The 19,209-nt window shown below is 59.0% G+C and overlaps 2 protein-coding genes across 2 annotated transcripts; one reads left to right on the top strand and one right to left on the bottom strand.

The window, feature by feature from the left end:
* Nucleotides 1-1,826: 1,826 nt before the first annotated feature.
* Nucleotides 1,827-9,241, top strand: NCLIV_040630 (conserved hypothetical protein; the record flags this gene model as incomplete). The annotated part of the gene is made up of 3 exons (XM_003880973.1): nucleotides 1,827-2,687; nucleotides 3,162-6,530; nucleotides 6,743-9,241. The coding sequence occupies 3 exons, from the start codon at nucleotides 1,827-1,829 to the stop codon at nucleotides 9,239-9,241; spliced, it is 6,729 nt and encodes a 2,242-aa protein (XP_003881022.1).
* A 1,764-nt stretch (nucleotides 9,242-11,005) lies between these two features.
* On the bottom strand, nucleotides 11,006-18,335 carry NCLIV_040640 (forkhead-associated domain-containing protein, related; the record flags this gene model as incomplete). The annotated part of the gene is made up of 10 exons (XM_003880974.1): nucleotides 11,006-11,872; nucleotides 12,381-12,482; nucleotides 12,890-13,068; nucleotides 13,443-13,547; nucleotides 13,866-13,905; nucleotides 14,344-14,444; nucleotides 14,907-15,013; nucleotides 15,416-15,470; nucleotides 15,976-17,787; nucleotides 18,236-18,335. 10 exons carry the CDS (start codon nucleotides 18,333-18,335, stop codon nucleotides 11,006-11,008), a joined length of 3,468 nt encoding a protein of 1,155 aa, XP_003881023.1.
* Between the last annotated feature and the right edge of the window lie 874 nt (nucleotides 18,336-19,209).

A 19,209-nucleotide genomic window follows, 5' to 3' on the forward strand; every position in this document is an offset into this window, starting at 1 on the left:
CGCAATTTCTGGCCATGCTTCGCGACCAGATCGCTGCGCTTTTTCTCAAACTCTTTACGGACCGCCGACTGGCCGGCGCGGCAAGAAGGGGGTTCTCCAACCGTTGACCCCGTGGTGTCTTGTTCAGTGCTGAGTTAGGTTAGCCGCTGACCGTGTTTCGAGTTCTTTTGCCAGCCCCAACGTAAAGGAAGAACTCTCCACATGCCTTATTTTGCGTGTGCATAAATCAGAACGGTTCACTCCTCATTTTCCGCCATCGCTCATCTTCAGCGCCGCGTGCTGACTGGCCTGTCTTGCGACTGCGCGTGTCTTGCGCCGGCGCTCCAGTGGATGCCAAAATTTGGATAGGCCGACGCCCACCTTTCTATTTTCGTTCTTGCCGCTTGACCTGCCGTTTGCGACTGCGTTTCTCTTTGTTTGCCTCTTCCTCACTCTCGTGTTCCCGTTTAAGTTGACTCACTTGCGTCTCAACGGTTGCTCTCGACGGGACACGCGAACCCTTCGTTAAACACTATCGTGGAGTCGAGTCACAGTTGCGCGGGCAGCAGGTCGCCGACTTGTGGAAAATTATATTTTATCTTTGGCTTCTTTGCGCCGCCAGCAGTTACATTGTTGCTGCTTCAACAGCATATCAAGCAAACCGTGTAGGCGCTCCTTCCCTCTGGGGCAAGAAAGCCGCAACTGTCTGAAGATCCAGAGTCTCAAAGTGAAGAAAATCGCAACTCGGAAACTTTGGACCGACGGCTCATCAGTGAGGTTTCATCGTCGGGGCAATTCCTTACTCAAGGTCACTATTCTGAGTCTGTGGGCCCAGCTCGGTTCTGAACGCTTCAATATGCGCATGTGAGCTGTCGTAGCCCCACTACAGTCCATGTTCACTGCCGAAAAAAGACTGGTCCAAGCCCCAAGAAAAGCCCTTGCTTTTTTCAAGAAATGTCTGCGTTTCTGGTGCTGGGTCTTCAAAAGTCGGAGAGGCACCACCTGAAACCAAGTCTTCGTTAAACCGCAGATAGATCTACATGTCTGGGGACCCGATTCCTTCAGAATTCACTGCAGCCAAAGTTTTGAAAAGCGTTAGACCCCCTCATAGCTTGGAGGGTCACCTGTTTTGGGTCTTTTTGCGATAGGGAAATCAACACATGACACGTGGTGTAACTAATCTGTTTATGCTTTTTTCAACATTCTGCGAAGCGTCTTCCGATGCCGTCCTTCCTCACCAGTTTCCGCCTACCCGTTTTGCTGGCCTGCGTCTCGATACCCCTTCACAGCACACTCCGCGCTGGAATACTTCTCTGGTGTTGCAAAGAGACTCCGCTGGTGCATATTTAACGAATGGGCCTGAAGCCGGTGCCTTTTCCTCCCTTTTCTCCGTCGGTATTCTTCAGCCCTCAACCTCGAATTTGCCATCTTTTGCAAGATAACCGACTCAATACATATCTGTATCTGTCTATCTGTATCTACGTATGACAACACATTCACGCATGTGGAGGTGTTGTCGGTCACATGAAGAAAAGATTGCTTGTAACTAGCCAGCACCCGTGACTTGCTTCGGTGACGCCCTGTCCCCTCCGTCTCCCGTTGTGAGAACTCGGCCACGTTTCGCGTGTCTTCGGCTTCTGTACGAGGAGAAACGATCTTTCAGTGTTTGTGTTCTTTTAGATGTCTGAATGTAAAGGTATGGGTGTTCCCCGTCGCCGACTTGGGTTTAGCAGTCGGCTCTAGTTTCCAAGGTATTTTTCCGGGTTTTCGGGAGGGGATTGGGCATCTCTCTCTCGATCTCTTCTTCCCCGTGGACGCTTCTCTCGCTCTTCCATATAGAAAGCGGCATGGATTGCATTCCGGAAGAATTTGGAGGGCTATCCTCTCGTTCTCTCCACGTGCTTAATGGAGTCTCACCTGCCGAGAGATTCCACCAAGATATGGCGGTGGCGGCTGCTGTGACTTCGGCAGCGAGCGTCCAAATTTCCGAGCCCTATGCAAGTAGTGAAGAAGAAGAAGTGATGATTGACGACGAGGAGTACCAGCTTATTCTTTCTCCGTTCCACGCATGCAGTGCCAACCAGCCGCCTCTCTCTCGTTCTGACGAGCCGCCCTCGGAAACCCGACCCGTGGAGACGCCCAAGTTCGCCTCTGTCGAGGATCCAGAAGCCGAAGAGAGCTCGGCGCCTTCGGGGTCTCCCTCGCCTGCATATGCATCTCTCCCGACAGAACAAAGGGAGGCCGACAAGCTCCAACAGCCCTCCGGCGACGGTCCTGAACTGTCCAAAAACACACCTGGTGTCTCCCCTTGCGTCGCCCTGCCTTCACGACATGTCGCTTCCGCTCGAGAAGGTGATTCCTCCGGCCGCGTCGCCGCTATTGCCAGTTCCCAGAGAGCGACAGACGCCCCGGAGTCGGACGAAGAGGACGGCAACACCTACGCTGTTCGCATCGTGATTACCGGGCCAGCACGATGGAGGGGCGACCTCTCCTTCCAGGGGGCGCCCGCGATGCTCTGCACGATTGTTCGTCTGCGCGTGAGTGCGGAAGAGACAGAGGAGCGCGAAGAACAGGGGACGTCTCCCAAGTTGCGCGAGGAGATCGTCCTGCAGAAGCGGGGGTGGGGCCCTCTGGTGTTGGAAGAAGTTCTCGTCCACGCCCGAAGACTGCAGCAGGAAAAACCGGAGGAAAGGAATGAGGAAATCGAGGTGAGTCGAGAGACGTCACCGGGCGTGGGCCCTCGAGCCGCTGCCATGCTCGACATGGAATGGAAAAAAGGGATGCACCGTTAGGCACAGACAGCGGTCCGAGAAGGGGAAAAATCGCGCCTCGAAAGAGGGGGAGAGCACAAAGGAAAGAATACCCAAGAAGAACGAAGGGAGAGAGGTGGTGAACAGACCGACACGCCTTTTCCTTTCCAAGGGTCTATAGAGCGGAAGATTGGTTCGCTCTGCTTTCGGGCCCTTAAACGTTAATCGCCTTTACCGTTGTTCTCTCCTTGCTCTCGCTGTCCTTCCTATGCCCTCTCGTGTATGCCTTTCCCTCCTGCCGATTCGCTGCGCGCTTCCAGCTCACTTTTCCGCTCTTTCAGCTCCCGTGCTCTCTCGGCGCCAAATGCATCCTTCTCTGTGTCCCGCATGTGTGTTGTTTTTGTCCTGACTGGGAACTGCGTCTGCGCTCAGGTCCTTTTGCTTCACTTTCACCGGTCTGTGGACGAGATCCCAGTTCCTTCAGACGACCAACCTTTTATCTCGCCGTCGTCCCTGACTCGCGCGCCCCTCTCGGTTCTCCAGCTGCCTCTGTCTGAGTTGGATTTGGGCCCCACCGAAGCAAAGTACCGGCTCACGCTTCCACCTCCTGCTCCGTTTTCCCCCTCTTCTTCGTTTCTGCTTTCTCCTTCCTTCTCCCTTGAAAGACTCGCGAGCGACTACCGCGCGGCGCTCCACAACTCGACGCGAGGGGCGAACCGCTGCAACATCATTCTGTTTTCTCTCAAACTCCTGACCCTCCTCACGGCGCCGCCCACGCAGCAAGACCAGCTTTACCACCTGCACGCTCAGCAGCGGATGCTCTTTAGCGCCGCTGCTTGCGGCGGGCGTTCTCCGGCCTTGCAGGCTTCTCTCTCGCGCTCAGGCTCCCGCTCCGTCGCCCTCGCCGACCAGCTGAAGATGGCTGCGACACACAAGGCGCTCGCCTCCGAGCGCAGCCCGCTCCTCGGCCGAGAGCGACAGCCAGGGCGTCGCGCGTGCGCCTCCGTCGTCCAGGGGCCTTCCAGGTCAGCCGACCGCCCTACTGCCCCGCGCTCCGTGGCCTGCCTGCCGCGCGCATGCGGCGCTCTAACGGCTGCCTCCCCCCTCTTCCAGTCGCTCGTGCAGTCCGCGCCTTCTGCGGTGCCCCCGGACTGCGCGGCGCCCGGTTCCGTCGTCTCCGCGCCCGTAGTTCCGGCTCGAGTGGGGCCCGAGGCCGGGGCCGGCGAGGGACAAACGGAGACTCCGGAGACGTCCGGCCCGAAGCCGGAGGACACGTCTGCGCCAGAGGCGTCGCAGGGACTCGTGGGCGCTGCGGGCCTTCGTTTGAGCGAAGGCGATCAAGACAGGAATGGATCAGAAGGCTTCTCTGTCCAGCACGGACTCGTGATGGCGTGCCGCCCGGTCTCTGCGCCGTCTACCCGCTTGGTCGCCAGTGCCGATCGACCGACTGGAGAGAAAGCGCGCGGGAACGGAGACAAGATCTTGTCGCGGGAGGTTTCCTTGAAATGCGGAAGAGAAGGCGGCGGCCTCGGAAAGATCTCGTCCGCGCAGTCCGATGCGGGCGTTGACCGCTATCTGTTTCTGGCGGGCGAGGCGGCGAGAAGGACTCGAATGGCAAGGGACTCTTCAGGGTTGCCTTTGTCTTCGCGCATCTACGCCGAGACTGCGCAGCGAAAACCCGCGTTTCTGGCGACCAGCTGCGGAGAGAAAGGTCTGTCGTCTCTCCAAACGATGCGCCTACACCAGTCCTTCGCACACGTGAAAGGAACACATTTTCGCCCTCCAGCGAGCGTGTCGATAGACGATGGGGTGCGGGAAGGCGAGGTCGAGGATATCTCTCCGGATGACAGTGTATCTGTCCGGGAGGGAGGCCGCGGGCGGAGACAGGACTGTGAGTCGGAAGAAGATCTCGAGGCCAGCGGCAGGCGAGAAGCCGCGCCTGACCAACCGCCCGTGCGTCTTCACACGCACGCCCGAGGGCGGGGCGGAGGCAATGCAGACGGCGAAGGGTGTGCAGCGACTCTGCAGTCGACTTTCCACCGCAGACAGAATGGCGACATGCGCGAAGCTTGGTCGAGCGACGGAGACGGAGAAACGAATAGCTACTGCGGCAGCGCAGGCACGCTGCGTTCAGACAGCCACTCGCGAAAGACCACGCTGACGTCTTCAATCCAAAGAATGAACTTCTTAATGAATCAGGCCCAGCTGCTTCTTCAGCGTCGCCAGATGAAGCACCAGCAGAGAGCATTGGCGCGTCAACGCGAAGAACAGCGCGCCGCGCGCAACGGCTCGTGTGATAAAGGCTGCGGCACAGAGGAGCAAGAAGCGAACCAAGCAGGACGGGAGACAGGAACTCTAAAGGAGACCGCGAGTGAAGATGTCGCACGTTCGCAGTTGGCGGCTCCAGCGGCGAGGCTGACAGGGGATCACATCAACGCAACGAGCCTTTCAGAGAGCGCGCAGGAAGCGGCGAGCGCAAGAAAGGCGGTCGACGAGACGCATCAGGCTCCTCTTGTCTCCAAACAACGTAGCGATTCCCTTGAGCGACTCGGGGACCAGCAGACGAGAAACCATGCCCCGCAGAGCTCACGCGCGTCGCCTTCCACAGAGGCCTCTCCATCGCTCCCAGAGGCGTCGCCTGGGAGCCGGCCTTCTCTCCCGTGCGCCTTCGAGTCTAGCCCTCAAGAGCAACCAAAAGAAGATGCCGGCAAGGAAGTAAAACGCCCTGCAAGTGCGCCATCCACACCGGAGACCCACGAAGATGTCATAACCACCACCGGGAGCGCCGCATGCATCGACGACGGTCCGAGTGGCGTGCCCGTCAAGGGGCTCTCCGTGTCTCTGTCTGTCGAGTGCGAAGGCGAAACCGCAGGAGAGCTGGCCGAGGGACGCGCCGCGGAGATCCTTGAACCGGACACATTCGGATGTGCTCAGAAAACCACGGACGACGAGGCTCATCCGGCGACAGAGTTGGTCCTCGCCTCAAACGCAGGGAAAGAAGATTTTGCCTTTTCTGCCGCTTGTTCTCTGTCTCCAGAGCGCAGTGAGGCTGCGTGCTGCGCTCCCGCCTTCGGGCCTTCCCTGCTGTCTGACCCCGCAGCGGCCCCGAGTGACGTCTCTTTGTGCTTTCCGCCGTCTTTTTCTCCACTCCCTGCTCACGCTTTGCTCTCGGGGGAAGCCCCTGTCTGTGCGGCATCGGCGCCGTCTCCGGCGCCCGTGCTGTCTGTGGGTTGCCCCGCTTCTCTCCAGCGTTCTGAGGACACGAAAGGAGGCGACGGACCTGAGAACCTCGCCTTGACGAAGGACGAGGCGCGGGGAGACGAGAAGCCCCAGCTTCACGAGGACGAACTCCGGGCCGTCGTGGACCAGCTGCGCGGCTACATGGTCCGAATTGAGCACCGCTTGTCCAAGAGACTGAGCAAGAAAAAGAAACTCGGGAAACGGGGAGAGAAGGCCGCCCGAAAAGGCGACTCCAGCCTCGGCCTCCCTGAGCAGGAAGGACCGAACGGCGACAGGAAAAGGGCGAGGGAAGGAGAAGACACCAGTGAGGCGGGAGTCTCCAAGGACGCGGCCATCCTGCCGGAAGGGTGCGAGGAAGAACGCGGAAAGATAGAGGACCCTCGATGTTCGGAGGCTTTCGTCCAGAGAGCTCTCGCCATGCGCGACTTCTCGTACCTGGCTGAGGCGGTCCTAGAGAAGAGAGCGAGGGAGAAGGACGGCGGAGACGAGCACTGGAGTCGCGCCAGAAAGACTGTAGAGCCTGCTGGCACACTAGAGGCGCTTGCTGAGAAAGCAAGGGAGGTACGCGGAAGGGACTCTCGGTTACTTCCTGCGGCGTTTCTTCTTGCGCGTTTTCGATTCGCGCTTTTGATGTCGCTTTTTGGGTGGCGTCCCATCAGTTTGTCCTCTGCATCCGTTTATCCGCCATCTGTGGTTATCTCTCGCGATGCGAGGAGGCCGCTCGAAGAATTCTCAATCTGCATGCACGTGTCCGGCGTCCTGTCTTTTTTCAGGACCAGACAGCACTGGAGCGTCTCGAGGCGGAATGCTTGAGCGCGCGGACAGCCATTGCGTCCCTGAAGGCGGACTTGGCTCGGACAACAGAGGAGAAAGATGCGTTGAGGAAGGAGAGCGAGAAGAAGGAAGAAGAACGCGTGAGGAAGGAACAGGCTCTCGAACAGCGGAAGCGGGAGCTCGAGGACGCCTTTGAAAAGGAGCGAGCAGCTCTAGAGGAGCGGCTGCGAAGGGGGGTGGAGGCCGAGAGGGCTAAGCGGCGTCAAGAGACCGAGGGCAAGGCGCAGGAAAAGAGAGAGGCTCATGACGACAGCGCAGAGAAAGAGAAACTGAGGCAGCATGCGCAGACGCTGGCGGCGGCCTACGGCGCGTTGGCCAGGAAGGTCGAGCTCGAGGAGGCTTTGCGAGGGCAAGCGATGAAGAAGAAAGAAGAGGAGATGCGGAATCTTCTTGATCACCTCAAGCAACAGGAGGCGCGCTTACGCCAGAGAGAGGAAGAGAACGCGCAGCTGCATGCTCAACTGCAGGCGCTCCGGACCCACGCGCAAAAGAGCGAAGACGAACGGCAGAGAAACCTAGACACCCCTCCGCAGGCGAGGGAAACAGAGGCTCTCCGGCGCCAGCTTCAGGACGCGACCCAGGAGCTCACACGTCAGCAGCAGAAGATTCGCCTGTTGGAGGATCAGCAACGGAGTGTCGCTGTCTGTGCGTCCTCGTCTTCCTTGGCCTCTTCTTCGCCTTCCTACCCTGGAGGCGTGGACGCGTCGGCGCCGCTGGAGCAAGTCGAGAAGCTCCAACGCGAACTGGCCCTGGCTGAGAAGGACCGTCTTCGCCTCCTGACTCTGGACAAGCAACGCGAGAAAGAGCGGCTCCACCTCGTCGACTTGTTTTCTCTCCAGTGCATGCGCGTGCGAGACCTCGAGCAGCAGTTGCTCCAGATCGACGAACAACTCGCCACCATCCTGTCGCAATCCACGCGAGCTTCGGCCTCCGCCTTGCTCTTCACCCACGCCGCTTCGCCGTCGTCCTCTGGGGCTTCCCAGAGCGCGGCGCTTCCGGCTGGAGCTGAGAGGACTCGGGACGCTGCGGCTCGGACGGGGAACGCAGAAGGCCGAAAAACTGCGGAGCCAGAGCGAGAGCGTAAACGGGCGTCGTCTGTGGCGCCCGCCGCGGTCTGGGACCAGAAAGAGAGGGAAGAGAGCGTCACGCTGCGACCGTCCGTGCTCCAGCGTCTCCGGGGGATGCGCGAAAGCATTCGCCACATGCACGAACAGCGGTCCCCCGTTCTCTCCTCCCTTGGTCACCAGTCTCTTGCGGGACTCTCGAAGCCTCTCGGTCACGGCCAAAAAGAGGAAAGGGAAACGCGGAGCGAGGTCGGGTTCACTGGAACGCCTTCCCTGCTCCGTTCGCGTGAAAAGGCCGAGAGCGCTTCGCCAGCGTCGCTCTCGTTGTGTCACCCTTCTGGACGCGGTGGAACTCTGCAGGTGCCCGCCCGCCCAGGCGCGGTGACTGCCCGCGGCAGCAAGGACCGCGCCGGCTCCGCGAAGCTCCAGGATCCAGAGAGCTCGACAGCTCATTTCGTCGTGAGTCGCGTCGAGACCTCCACGCGCTCCCCCGCGGAACGCAGCTTCGTCCCTTCCGCGGCGAGGCCTTCGTTGTCCCGGAGTTCCGTTTCCACTTCGCAAACCGTGCATGTGGGGAGACCGACGCCGCGATCCTGCTCTCCGACGACGCGGCAGCTCTCGGCAAGCAGCCACGTCTTGTCTCCGGGGCCCGTTTGCGGTGCGGAGCAACAAGTCTTGTCCGCTTCCTACACCGCTCCTTCAGGCGGCGCGCCGTCCAGCACGCAGTTTGTCGGATCCGTGGGACGGCCTGTGTCCCCGTGGGCGTCGGGAGGATGGTCCAAGGACGGCAGTCGTGCGGAGCGGGTCTCGGGGATGGGAAACCTTGGGGGTGAGGACGAAGGTCGACGAGGCCGGATCCGAGGCGGCGCGCCTCACGTCCGGTCCTCGTCTGTCCAGTCCACGCCCGGCAGCCTGCACAGACCCGCGGCACGGCCTTCGCTTTCCTTCGTCCCGTGTTTCGTGGCGCAGAATCCCCCGGTCGGGACCGTCTCCGTCGCGCCTTCGGGGTATTCCCTCGCTTCGTCGCTGGCGGGAGTCCGAGGGACGGACCCTAGGCGCGCACCGGCTGCGCCGTCGACGCACAGAGACGTCGGAGGCCGAGAAGAGAGCAGACTGGCCCGATCTCTGTATCGGCCGCAGATGCACGAGGCAGCTGTGGACTGGAGAGGAAAGGGTGGAGACCGAAAAGCGCCCTCAGGCTCGGGTGAGCCGACCGAGTGCGGACCCGCCGTGTATCGCTACGCCACCCCCACCAGAGTCGCCCGAAGGCTCCCAGCTGGAGAGGAGCAACCCCGTTCAGCTGCGCTTCGTTTCGGAACCCCAGCGAGACAGGGCACTCTGGGCACGTGGATACAAGAGAATCTGAGACGATAAACCTGGCGCCTCGCACAGCGACCGACAGAGACGCTCGAAAAAACGCTCCGCACCGAAAGGAAAACACAAGAAAGAGGGCAAGCAGACAACTTCCAACACCCATGCATGTATCGGAGTCTAGAGATGCATTTACAGATGCTCAATTTGCGCACTTTTTTCGCGGCATGGTTTCGGTGACTATATATATATATATATATAGTGTGTGTGCATGTTTATCCATCTACACATGCGAATGTTTGTGGTGTGGCCAAGGCGTGTTCGCGTGCATGTGTCAGAGACGACTTTCCAAATGTCGATGAGAATGCACCGGTCTCTTGTCTCGCCTTAGCAGCCTGTGGGGAGTGACGGTTACCGCCTCAAACGGCTCTACTGGAACCCGTGGCAACTTCACACCGCAACCTTGAAATCCAAGGAACTCCCACTCTAAAGATATTCTCGTTTTTCCTTTGCGGCGGTCGGCCGGCACCTCTGAGCGACTCAGGCATATATATATATTCATTCCACACAGCCATGGAAACTACGAAATGTATCTGATTTGTAGTCATAGCTTTTTTGGTGCAGGAAGTGGCTATTCATGGCATCCGTAACTCTCTTTTTGCCAGGTTATCAGAAGCTGTGCATCATTCTGGGGGGCGCCGTGTAGGAGGCAGTGTCCGCATGCGTCTACGAACCGGGGAGTGTCCTTCGGCCAGCGGTACCAAGGAACCACAAAGGTAGGGAGAGACAGGCTGAGAGCCGAGAGGCCGAGGATGAACAAACAAGAGCGGTTTTCGCCAGCGTGTTGACCTAGTCTCTCGAACCGAGAGGGGAAAAACGAAGATTTTTCGCGGGGTGTACCGAAACCGAGACACAGAGACTGTGGGGCCTCCAGGCGTCTGAGGGACGGCAAGCTGCGTTGCCTGGTGACGAGCTGTGAAGTCGCTACTCGCCGTCCGGCGGAACGGGAAACTCGAAATGCCGCTTTTCTCGCGGAGTTTTACTGGACAAACTGGGGACGGAGGGCCCTTTCGGATTTACAATGTCCCTCACCAGAATGGAATAAAAGGTGAGCCAACGTGCAACCAAAAAGCACGCATGGGCTTTCACGTTCTCTGAACTATACAAAGGCAAATACAAACATAGAAACGGATTCATGCAAATCTGTGTTTCTCAATTTACACGTTCCTCGCAGGAAGGCGAGAGGCCAATGCACGGTTACACAAAAACGGTATTGTATCGAAGCAAACCTCGCACGAGTCATGTTGACACAAGGCAGCTGTAGAGCTATTGTGCCTGCCTGGAACAGAAGTGTGCCGAAATGAGCGACCAAAGAGGCTGTTCTGATTATGCCACCATATGCTTTGCACCTGAAACGAAAAACGCTGTGGACGGAGATGGATTTGACAACGTAACCTGAGACTCCCATTTCCAGAGAGAGCGTGCGTGCGTCTCTCTCGCCTGCTGGAAATCCGACTCCATCTTCTTCCTTATCCCCCTTTCCTTCTCCGCTCTGTTACCCTCCGTTCCCTATCCCGTCACTGCTCGTTCTCCATTCCTCTGCCAGCTTCTCTGACCCACCGCAGCCGCGACGCCCCCCAACCACTCCCTTCGCCTCTCCTCTCAGGCGCCTGTTTTCCTTCTCTTACACATGTGGACGACGTCGATCTCGGCCTTCGCTTCGTGCCGCACCAGCTTTCTCCCGCCAGAAACACGCCGACGTGACTTCGTTCCCTGTTTCTCGCGGCGGATGCTCCTGCCGTCAAACCACGCCCATTTGTGCCCTTCTCACGCCTCGTCTTCCCGCTTCACTGTCCCCGACGCAGCCTTCGCTGTCTCTTCCTTGCCTTCCTCTTTGCCTTCTGCTTGGTCGATCTCGTTCTCGACTCTTTCCTCTCTCTCTCGCCGTTCAACACTCGCCTCGCCCGCCGCGGCTCCACCTCCCTCCGCTTCCTGCCTGCTTCGCCCCTGTGCGCCTTCGCCCTCTCCCGCCTCTTCTCTCTCTGAGACGCCCGCGCGGGGGGGCTCAGCGCCGCCTCCCTGCCTCTCCTGGGGGAGACACGCAGCGCCTCTGACCGTCCCCGTGTGCGCCCCGACTGCGCCGCTGTCGACTTGGCCAACGCCCTCACCTCCACCGGGCGCAGCCGCCGCCTCCTGAGCTCCGGGAGCCTCTAAGGACAGGTCCTGCCGTTCGGCACGCCTCGCCGCTCCCCCGAGCGTCGAGCGAGGAGACACAACGACCTGCGAGGGCCCGAAGGCCTCGGGGCGGCTCTGGGGCGACGCGTTCTGCGAGGCAGCGCCAGGCAGCTCGGCAGGCCCCGGCGGACGGACCGACGGACCGAGCGGCCCCGACGGCAAACTCTGTGGGGCCGGGGCCACTTGCGGCATTTGGGGGAGAACCGGGAACGGCCTTGAGGCCCCCGCGGGAGCCTCGGGGCTTGCGGTCGCCGGTCCGGCGTATCCGCTGGCGTGGCGGGGACTCGTGAGGGCGGGAGGAATCGACGGCCCGTGGCCCGGGGCAGACGACGCGCTCGCCTGCTGGGGACACTCCAGGACAGTGATGTCGCTCTCTGGGGCTCGAACCCCCTTCAAGCATACCGGGAGCGGGAAGCTCCATTGCCGCTTCACGACGATCGAGATGACTGTACGGCCCACCTGAAGAGGAGACAGCGAAACAGCGACAACGTGACACGGGTACATGGAGAGAAAAGAAACGAACAGGCAACAGGCAGGAAACAAAGCGCGGGGGCGCAGATACAGCCGCGAGGAAGCAAAATGAACAAAGAATCCGAAAAGGAAGGACGCCCGAGGGGCGGGGAACACCTGGACACACGAAAAAGTGCAATATACAGGTTTCATGTGCAATATATATATATATATATATATATTTACATATATATATATATATATCAATGCAGGGGGGTGCTCAAGTACACACGCAAGTGGACACGCTCAGCGTGAAACGAGACAAAGGTTCAGACGAAAGTGCGTCCACGGCCGGCGCCGGCAAACGTCCAGAGAGCGTTGCCTGAGCGTTCGTGCTAGGGCCCCGGAAATAGTTAGAAAACCGATTTTTGTAGAGTAGCTGACTCAAGGGAAACGAAAACGAATGAGAACAACACAGGCTCGAACTTTGAATTCTCCAGAAAGGAAGCCAGCGGACCTGAAGAGCAACTCCCGTGCCGCCGCGTTCGAGTTTGAGGGGCCTCTTCAGTTCCACCAAAGTTCCGAACTTGCTCCGCTGATCCTCCAACCAAAACGCTCCCTGAAAAAAACGGACGCACTCGTCGAGGCCTGTGGCTTTGTCTTGCGGTCTCCGAATAGCTGTTCTCCAGAAGAAGGACACAAGTCGTGCGCTTCACAGCTCGGCACCGATGCCCCCATTCCTCGACGAATTCACCGGTGCAAAGGCACTGGAACCGCCATGTGCAGGGTGGAGGTACAGAGGACGATACGCCCTATCGAGGTTTTGTCGCGGATCGCCTCGGGTTCTTCCCGAGGGAAACCAGTCCCAGACACGCCTGTCACTCGGGTCCAGACAAAGCAGATGGATTCACATCCCCCAACGCCAGCATCTGTACCACTAAATGTGTAGAGATGCAAGAGTCAACGTGCATGCACGTTTGAAGCTGCAAATCGGAGGGGCGTGCACCGACTCTTGGTTTTGCTGACCTGGCTGAATTTGATTAGCGCATGCAGTCGAGAAACGCTGATGTCGCTCAAGCGAATGTCGGACTCGTGGCCGCGGCCTAGGCGAGCAGTGCGGCGCGTCGCCAGAGACACCACGTGAAGCCCGCGCCGAAGCGCCGGGGGCGACGGCGACGAGGGAGACGGATGAGAGCTCCGCGGCTCTGGCCACAAATCCGACCCGAAGGAGAAACGCGGCGTGGCGCGAGACAGCCTCGATGAGAACACAGATCTCGACGGGGAAGAGATCCGAAACGATGCAAACGAAAAAACGCTGAAGTGCTGGAACACTGACGAAACCGAGCGTGACACCGCCAACGCGCAGGCAGCAGACGCAGAGAGCCCACCGACGTTGCTAAACAAATTTATGTACTTACAAATATAGATAGATAGGTAGGTATGTAGATATAGATATAGATAAATAGACAGGGAGAAGCAGAAATTCGAAGACATGCTTGGATCGAGGATCGGTGAGATGGATACATGTGAATGTGGATGCATGCGCGTGTGCGGTTAAAGACCGCATAATTGGAGTTACCTAGAATGATATACGGGAAGGAAGGGCGCGGAATCTCAAAAAGCTCAATGACCCTGCCGCGTCCTCCGTCGACGAAGGCAGGATATGGAGCTTTGCACAACTCGCCTGCAACATATGAGTCAAGGCAAAACACGCGCACACGGTGGGTACAGTGTACACCAACCCAAGGTTCATCCCCATGGATTCACCAAATAACAGAAACTCGAGAAATACAGCCCCACCTCGAACTCTTCTGCATATATGTATATATGGAGAAAACAGGTAATTGGAGGCGTGCAATGATGAATAAATCGAGAACCACGATGAACAGGGATAGATATAGCAATCGTTGTTGCGATGGCACCATTTTCTTTTGCCGTGTCTGCGTTTCAGTGAAGCAGCTGCGTCTCGGGCGAAGGCGACGGCACGTGAACAGCGGCTTACAATCTAGAGCACGCAGAAAGTATCCAACCGTTGTTCCATCCTGTAAAAGGGAATCCAGACCCAAGACAAAAGGCTCGACTGCTCTCGACGAATGGAGGGAATAAAACATGAACGGTTGCCAATATGTATATAGACATAGACACAGACATGTATACACACTTACACCACCGACAGGCAAAACGTTAAGGTCTTTCTCTACATACGAACCAATCCGATATACGTCTACAAGGCCAGGCAATATATACAGAGAAAGACGTGTCAGCCTGTGCTGTTGAAACCGCAGTTTTCTTCCCCCAGTGTTTCTGACTCGCGCCCTTGCACTCCCCCGAGTTTTTCTCTCTCAGTTGAAACGGAAAATTCTGCTGGCAATTCGACGCTAGCGGCAGCGCCACCGAGACTCCGCGTCTTGTCGGATCCTTCTCGCGGGATGCGCTCTCTCAGCACTGCCGAAAATCAAAAGCTGGCTCGTCAAACTTACGCTGCGTATGTTCAGTCGGCCCTCCATCCACGTCCGAAGGCACTGGAGGTGGACATGTTTCATGCTCCCTGCGTCCAGATCCGCATTCGGAGAGCCGTATTCTTCGACGCAAATGCACCGTTGCACTTCACATTCACAAGCTTTACCGGCTAGTCTGCACAGAGGAAGCTACACATGCCGTAACTAAACGCCCCCCCCCCCTCCGCCGATAGCACTGACACTGACATTGAAATGAGTGCGGTAAAAGCTCTCGTGGGCGTTTTCACGGCCCCTTGGTTTCGATATCTGGATTCACACGCCATGTCTGAGTACAGAGGTCTAAACGACGCCGAAGCGAAAAAAACAGCGGCGCAAGAAATCTGTCGAGAAGCATTCTCTATAGCCTGTTCTCTCCTTTAGAGCAGGTTTCCTCCAAACATGTTTGTGAGTGTGTAGGGCTGTCAAAACACACACCAAGCACCAGACGGCCTCCACATGCCTTTTGCATGTGCTCCGTGCGGAAAGGCGCGCATCGGTCTCCTAGAGCGTTCGACTTTCGTTCGTCGCAGAGGTCCCGAGTTTACCTTTGCAACGACAGGGCGCGACGAGCGGATTGTTTCTGCTTTCTGCGTCGTCTTCGTCCGGTGCTTCGCACAGACAAATCCGGCACGCAGGCCGCTGAGGGGGGAAGCTGGAGAGAAAAGGAGCAAACGCAACCGCTTCGCATGTTTGCCAACAGGAAAAAGACACCCATCCGCATCCACGTGGAGACAGCCAAACTGTCACACACAGACACCTGGGCGGCTGGGCGAAGACCTACGCTTTGGCGCGCCGTCCTCGCCTCTCCTCGACCCGGACGCTCTGTCCGCGCCGAACTCGGGAAGAGACACACGCCACGCAACGGGAACATCTGCAGCGAATATGTCACGGACCCTGCCCCAGACAAACACATACATGCCTACATACGTGCTTGCGTGCATCTACGTAGAAATATATATACAGTAGGGCTGTCGATGCTTCGCGTGAAGCGCCTCGATAAGAGAAAACATATAATGAAAGCGACGGAACATTCGATCTCAAAAAAAAGGCGTACCATCCATAGCTGTTTCTGAGGCCCTCAGAGAACTGCCGCGGGGTCGGAGGCGCCGCTGCACGGGTAAAAACAGAAAGCACCCCGGAGATAGTCCAGTTTTTACACAGCGTCAAAAAACTGGCGAAGAAGGCACCCGAACGCGAGATTCTGTCCCCTCTCCAGTCGATGTCGCGCACTGCTTCATCCCGTTACGCGTCCAAGTTGGTTCACGCGTCCAAGTTGCCGCTTGGCTACTCCCTGCTACGGTCCTGCCACGGAGTTCAACTCGTGATACACCCATCGAGTTTGATCGATTCCAACTCCGCATGTGTTGAGCACGCAATGATCCCCTCGCATATGCAGCTACGCCGAACGGAGAGTCTAACGGCATATCCATATGCGCAGATGTTCAACAATATGCAAGTGGACGTCACCACCTGTCTTTCCAGGAGTGTGTACAGACACCTGAATACAAACTGGGAACCCGCGCCTGCAGTTGCTGCGTTTTTTCTCCAGACCGATTCGACAGAGGCACCGGCTGATTTTCGACTTTTTTGGGGGGGGGGGGGGGGGGCACCTACGTGGAGCGAGTGAAGAGCAGTGAGAATCCTGGACGGATCCATCGGGGAGGGCGAACGAGGACGCCTGCCGTGGGCCTTCATTTCGTCTGGGTCTCTCAATCCCGCAGACATCTTCGTCGTCCGTGGCGGCTGCCGTTGGAGGCATCGGACCCGTCTGTGACTGGGGAGGGAGGAACTCCGCGTCGAGGGCGCCTTCGACCCGGAGGCGTTCTTCTCTCTCCCTTTCCCTCACCTCGCTCCCGCTCTCTTGGTCCCTGTCTCCGCTGTCTCCGGTTGCTGCCGGGGACGTCGGGGACGGGGCAGACAGCACGGAGACGCGGTCCCCAGGGAGGGACAGGGGGTCGAGGGGCGGAGACGCGTAGGGGACTCGAATCTCCGGGGGGCTAGACGAGTCGTTGTGTGACTGCAAAGACCCGCCGCCGGGGCCATGCTCCACCTGGTCGTAGGCGAGTCCCAGTCCTCCAGGCGAAGGCACCGGGGCCTCCGGCTCGCCGCTGGCGGCCGAGTGACCCGCGTTTTGGTTTTCAGGTTCCGGCGCCACAGTCTCGCACTCATCTGCGTCTGCCGCCGGGAGACGGTGTTCCTGAGCTCGCGCAGCTTGTTGGTAATTCGCCACGAGTTCCTTCACTTTCAGGCGAAACCGACCGAGCTTCATCACGTCGCCCTCCCGCAACGTGACGCCTCCTCTCTCTCGGAGACTGCGCACGACAAGCCAGATCTTCTCTGCGCTGATGCGCGGGACGTCGCTCCCCGTCACTGCAGCCAGGCTCGGATCCGCCTCCGGGGCCACGGGCCCCCCCGAGAAACCAGCGGAGGGTGGGGGACTCGCATGCCTCGGCGAGCCGCTGGCGCGGAGACCCGCGCCGTTCTCGCCCTCGTCCACAGGCGAAGAGGGGGTTCCGCCGAGAGAGACAAGGGCTGGACCGTGTGCAGGCTCCAGGTTTTGACTGTCCGTGTCGCCTTCGAAACGCGGCGCCGTCCCCGATGGGGGGTTCCGCCGAGGCGACAGAGCCTCGCTGTCTGCGGGCGCGCGCGCCTCAAAGCCCGTCCCGCGCGCGGACGAGACGCTCCCGCCATCGTTGGAGACATTTCCAGCCTGCACGGGGTCGTCGACCGACGGGGCGCGACTGGAAGCTGGCTCCTCAGCCTCCGGAAGTCTCCCGCTGCCTGAACCGGCGAGCGACGAGACAGGCGGCTCGGCAGTCCCTGTGCCAGGCGCCAGCGAAGAGGGAGGAGAGGGATTCGGAGACACCACGTGGGAGGCGTTCGGGAGCGGAGCAGCGCCTGCGCCTCCAGCAGTCCCACCCCGGCTCGTGTGGTGCGCGTTCTCAGGGGGGAAGAGAGACTGTCCACGGGAAAGCGCGTCACAGCGGTCCGCCGCCGGCAGATTCGCTTCTCCGCCAGGGGAGCGATCGGAGTCCGGCACGGACACCGAGGGGAAGGCCAGCGTCGCCGCGGGGCCTGAGTGGCGTCCCTGCGAAGACGCACGAGGCGAGGGCCCGCCGGTCGGGCGGTTCAGGGGACTGCCGGGGCATTGGCCCGCAGCGACGTGGGAAGGGAGAGCACCCGAGCTGTTGCTCGAGCGCGCGTGCGAGGCTGCCCCATGAACTCCCGCGTGAGACGCGGGGTCGATACACACTTCTGAGGAGTGAGAAGGAATCACGTGGTACGCTCCATTCGTCCACTGTAACTTGAGGAGCGACCGGACGTCGGAAGCGGGAAACTCACGCTGCTGATGCAGAAACTGGATCGCCTCCTCCTCGGGGAGAAGCAAGACATCGGTCTTGATGCGGATGGCGCGGTAGGAATCTTCTGAGAACAAAGGACACGCGAGAAAGAGCACGTGGAGAAAGCGGGACCGCGTCGACGGAAATCCACTAATTTGGAAATTCTAGTTTTTCGGGGCCTGCCGAACGATGCGGAATCATCGGAGACATCGGATACTCGCGTTTTTCTGGCACCTCGCACGGTCGGTGCACGGGTGTTGAAGCAGGCATTTGACACAAACTTGAGGCCGACGTCGATGCAGTACGAAAACGCGCTTCGCGAGAAAGTCAGAACGCGGCAGGAATGCACAGAGATTGACACAGCGTCTCATCCAAGGTCCAGTTCGTTTCTCCATTCACCTGGAGACGGCCGCGGGAGGCAGCGGCGATAATGGGAACACGGCAGATCAGGCACACAACGCGAAGGACAGAGAGGAGACAGAGGAGACACGAGACGAACGTCGAAAAGACAAAATCTCCCCCTACTGACTTACGCAGGCACTGAACTTTGAAGTTCTTTTTGAACACATTGCGGGATTCATAATCAAAGAGGCCGTGCGAGTCGCTCGCCCAGGTTAAACAGGAAATTGACATGACGTAACCGCGATTGCGACTGTTCCCGCGCCCTCCACTTCTTCCAGAAGACGACGTGCGGCTCTCCATGTTGCCTCGTCGACGGCGTCTTCCCCTCCCGAGCAAGTCTCGTGTCTCCCTCTCCTGCTCGCCGCCTCCCCCGTCAACAGGCACGGCGCAAAGGAGTCCTCTGCACGTGAGATCTGCAGAGAAAAGGCGGTCCAACTGGGCAGTCCAGGCGCTCTAAAGTGTGCCTTTCGCTGCTCTTTTGCTTCTCCGCTGTCGCGCCCCTCGTTGTCGAGCACCTCTCTTCAACGAGTTCGCTCCGGCGGGAGGGGGGGGGGGGGGCAGACCTCCGGAAGCTTCCCCGTGTCTCCCGGCCTTACTCAGGCGCTGTCGAGCGAGAACCCAGCTGCAGATATCGCAGTGTACGTACAGACAAGAGACCGAACCCCCTGCGAAGTTGGGCGGGGCTGTCCCCCGAATCGCGTATCCGAAAGCGTCGGCTTTGTTCCTCCCCCCCATAAACAAGGAAGGGGAGACCAGAGGCGGTGGGGTAACAGATGTCCCTGGCCCTCTGGGTTCTTCGAACCGCAAGCCTCGCCTGCGCTGGATCGTCCACACTTGCTGGGATAAATGCCGCGCCCAGTGCAAACGGAAGCTAATCAAAAACTGGACGCAGCCTCTCTCGTCTTCATCGCCTTCACCTCACGCAGGCACTTGCGGCCCGAGAAGCAACAGGTGGGAGGCGGGCGTCGCCGGAGGTCTATGACGGTCAGCCGACGGTCGACAGAACCTTCAGGGGGGAGTCGTTCCGCTGTTCCACCGATGAAGCCAGAGGTCTGTTTGTTGTGCCTTGAATGCTGTTCTCAAAAAAGGCCAGACAACACGGACC

Source organism: Neospora caninum, chromosome IX (genome assembly GCF_000208865.1).
Source record: "Neospora caninum Liverpool complete genome, chromosome IX".
NCBI classification, from domain to species: domain Eukaryota; phylum Apicomplexa; class Conoidasida; order Eucoccidiorida; family Sarcocystidae; genus Neospora; species Neospora caninum.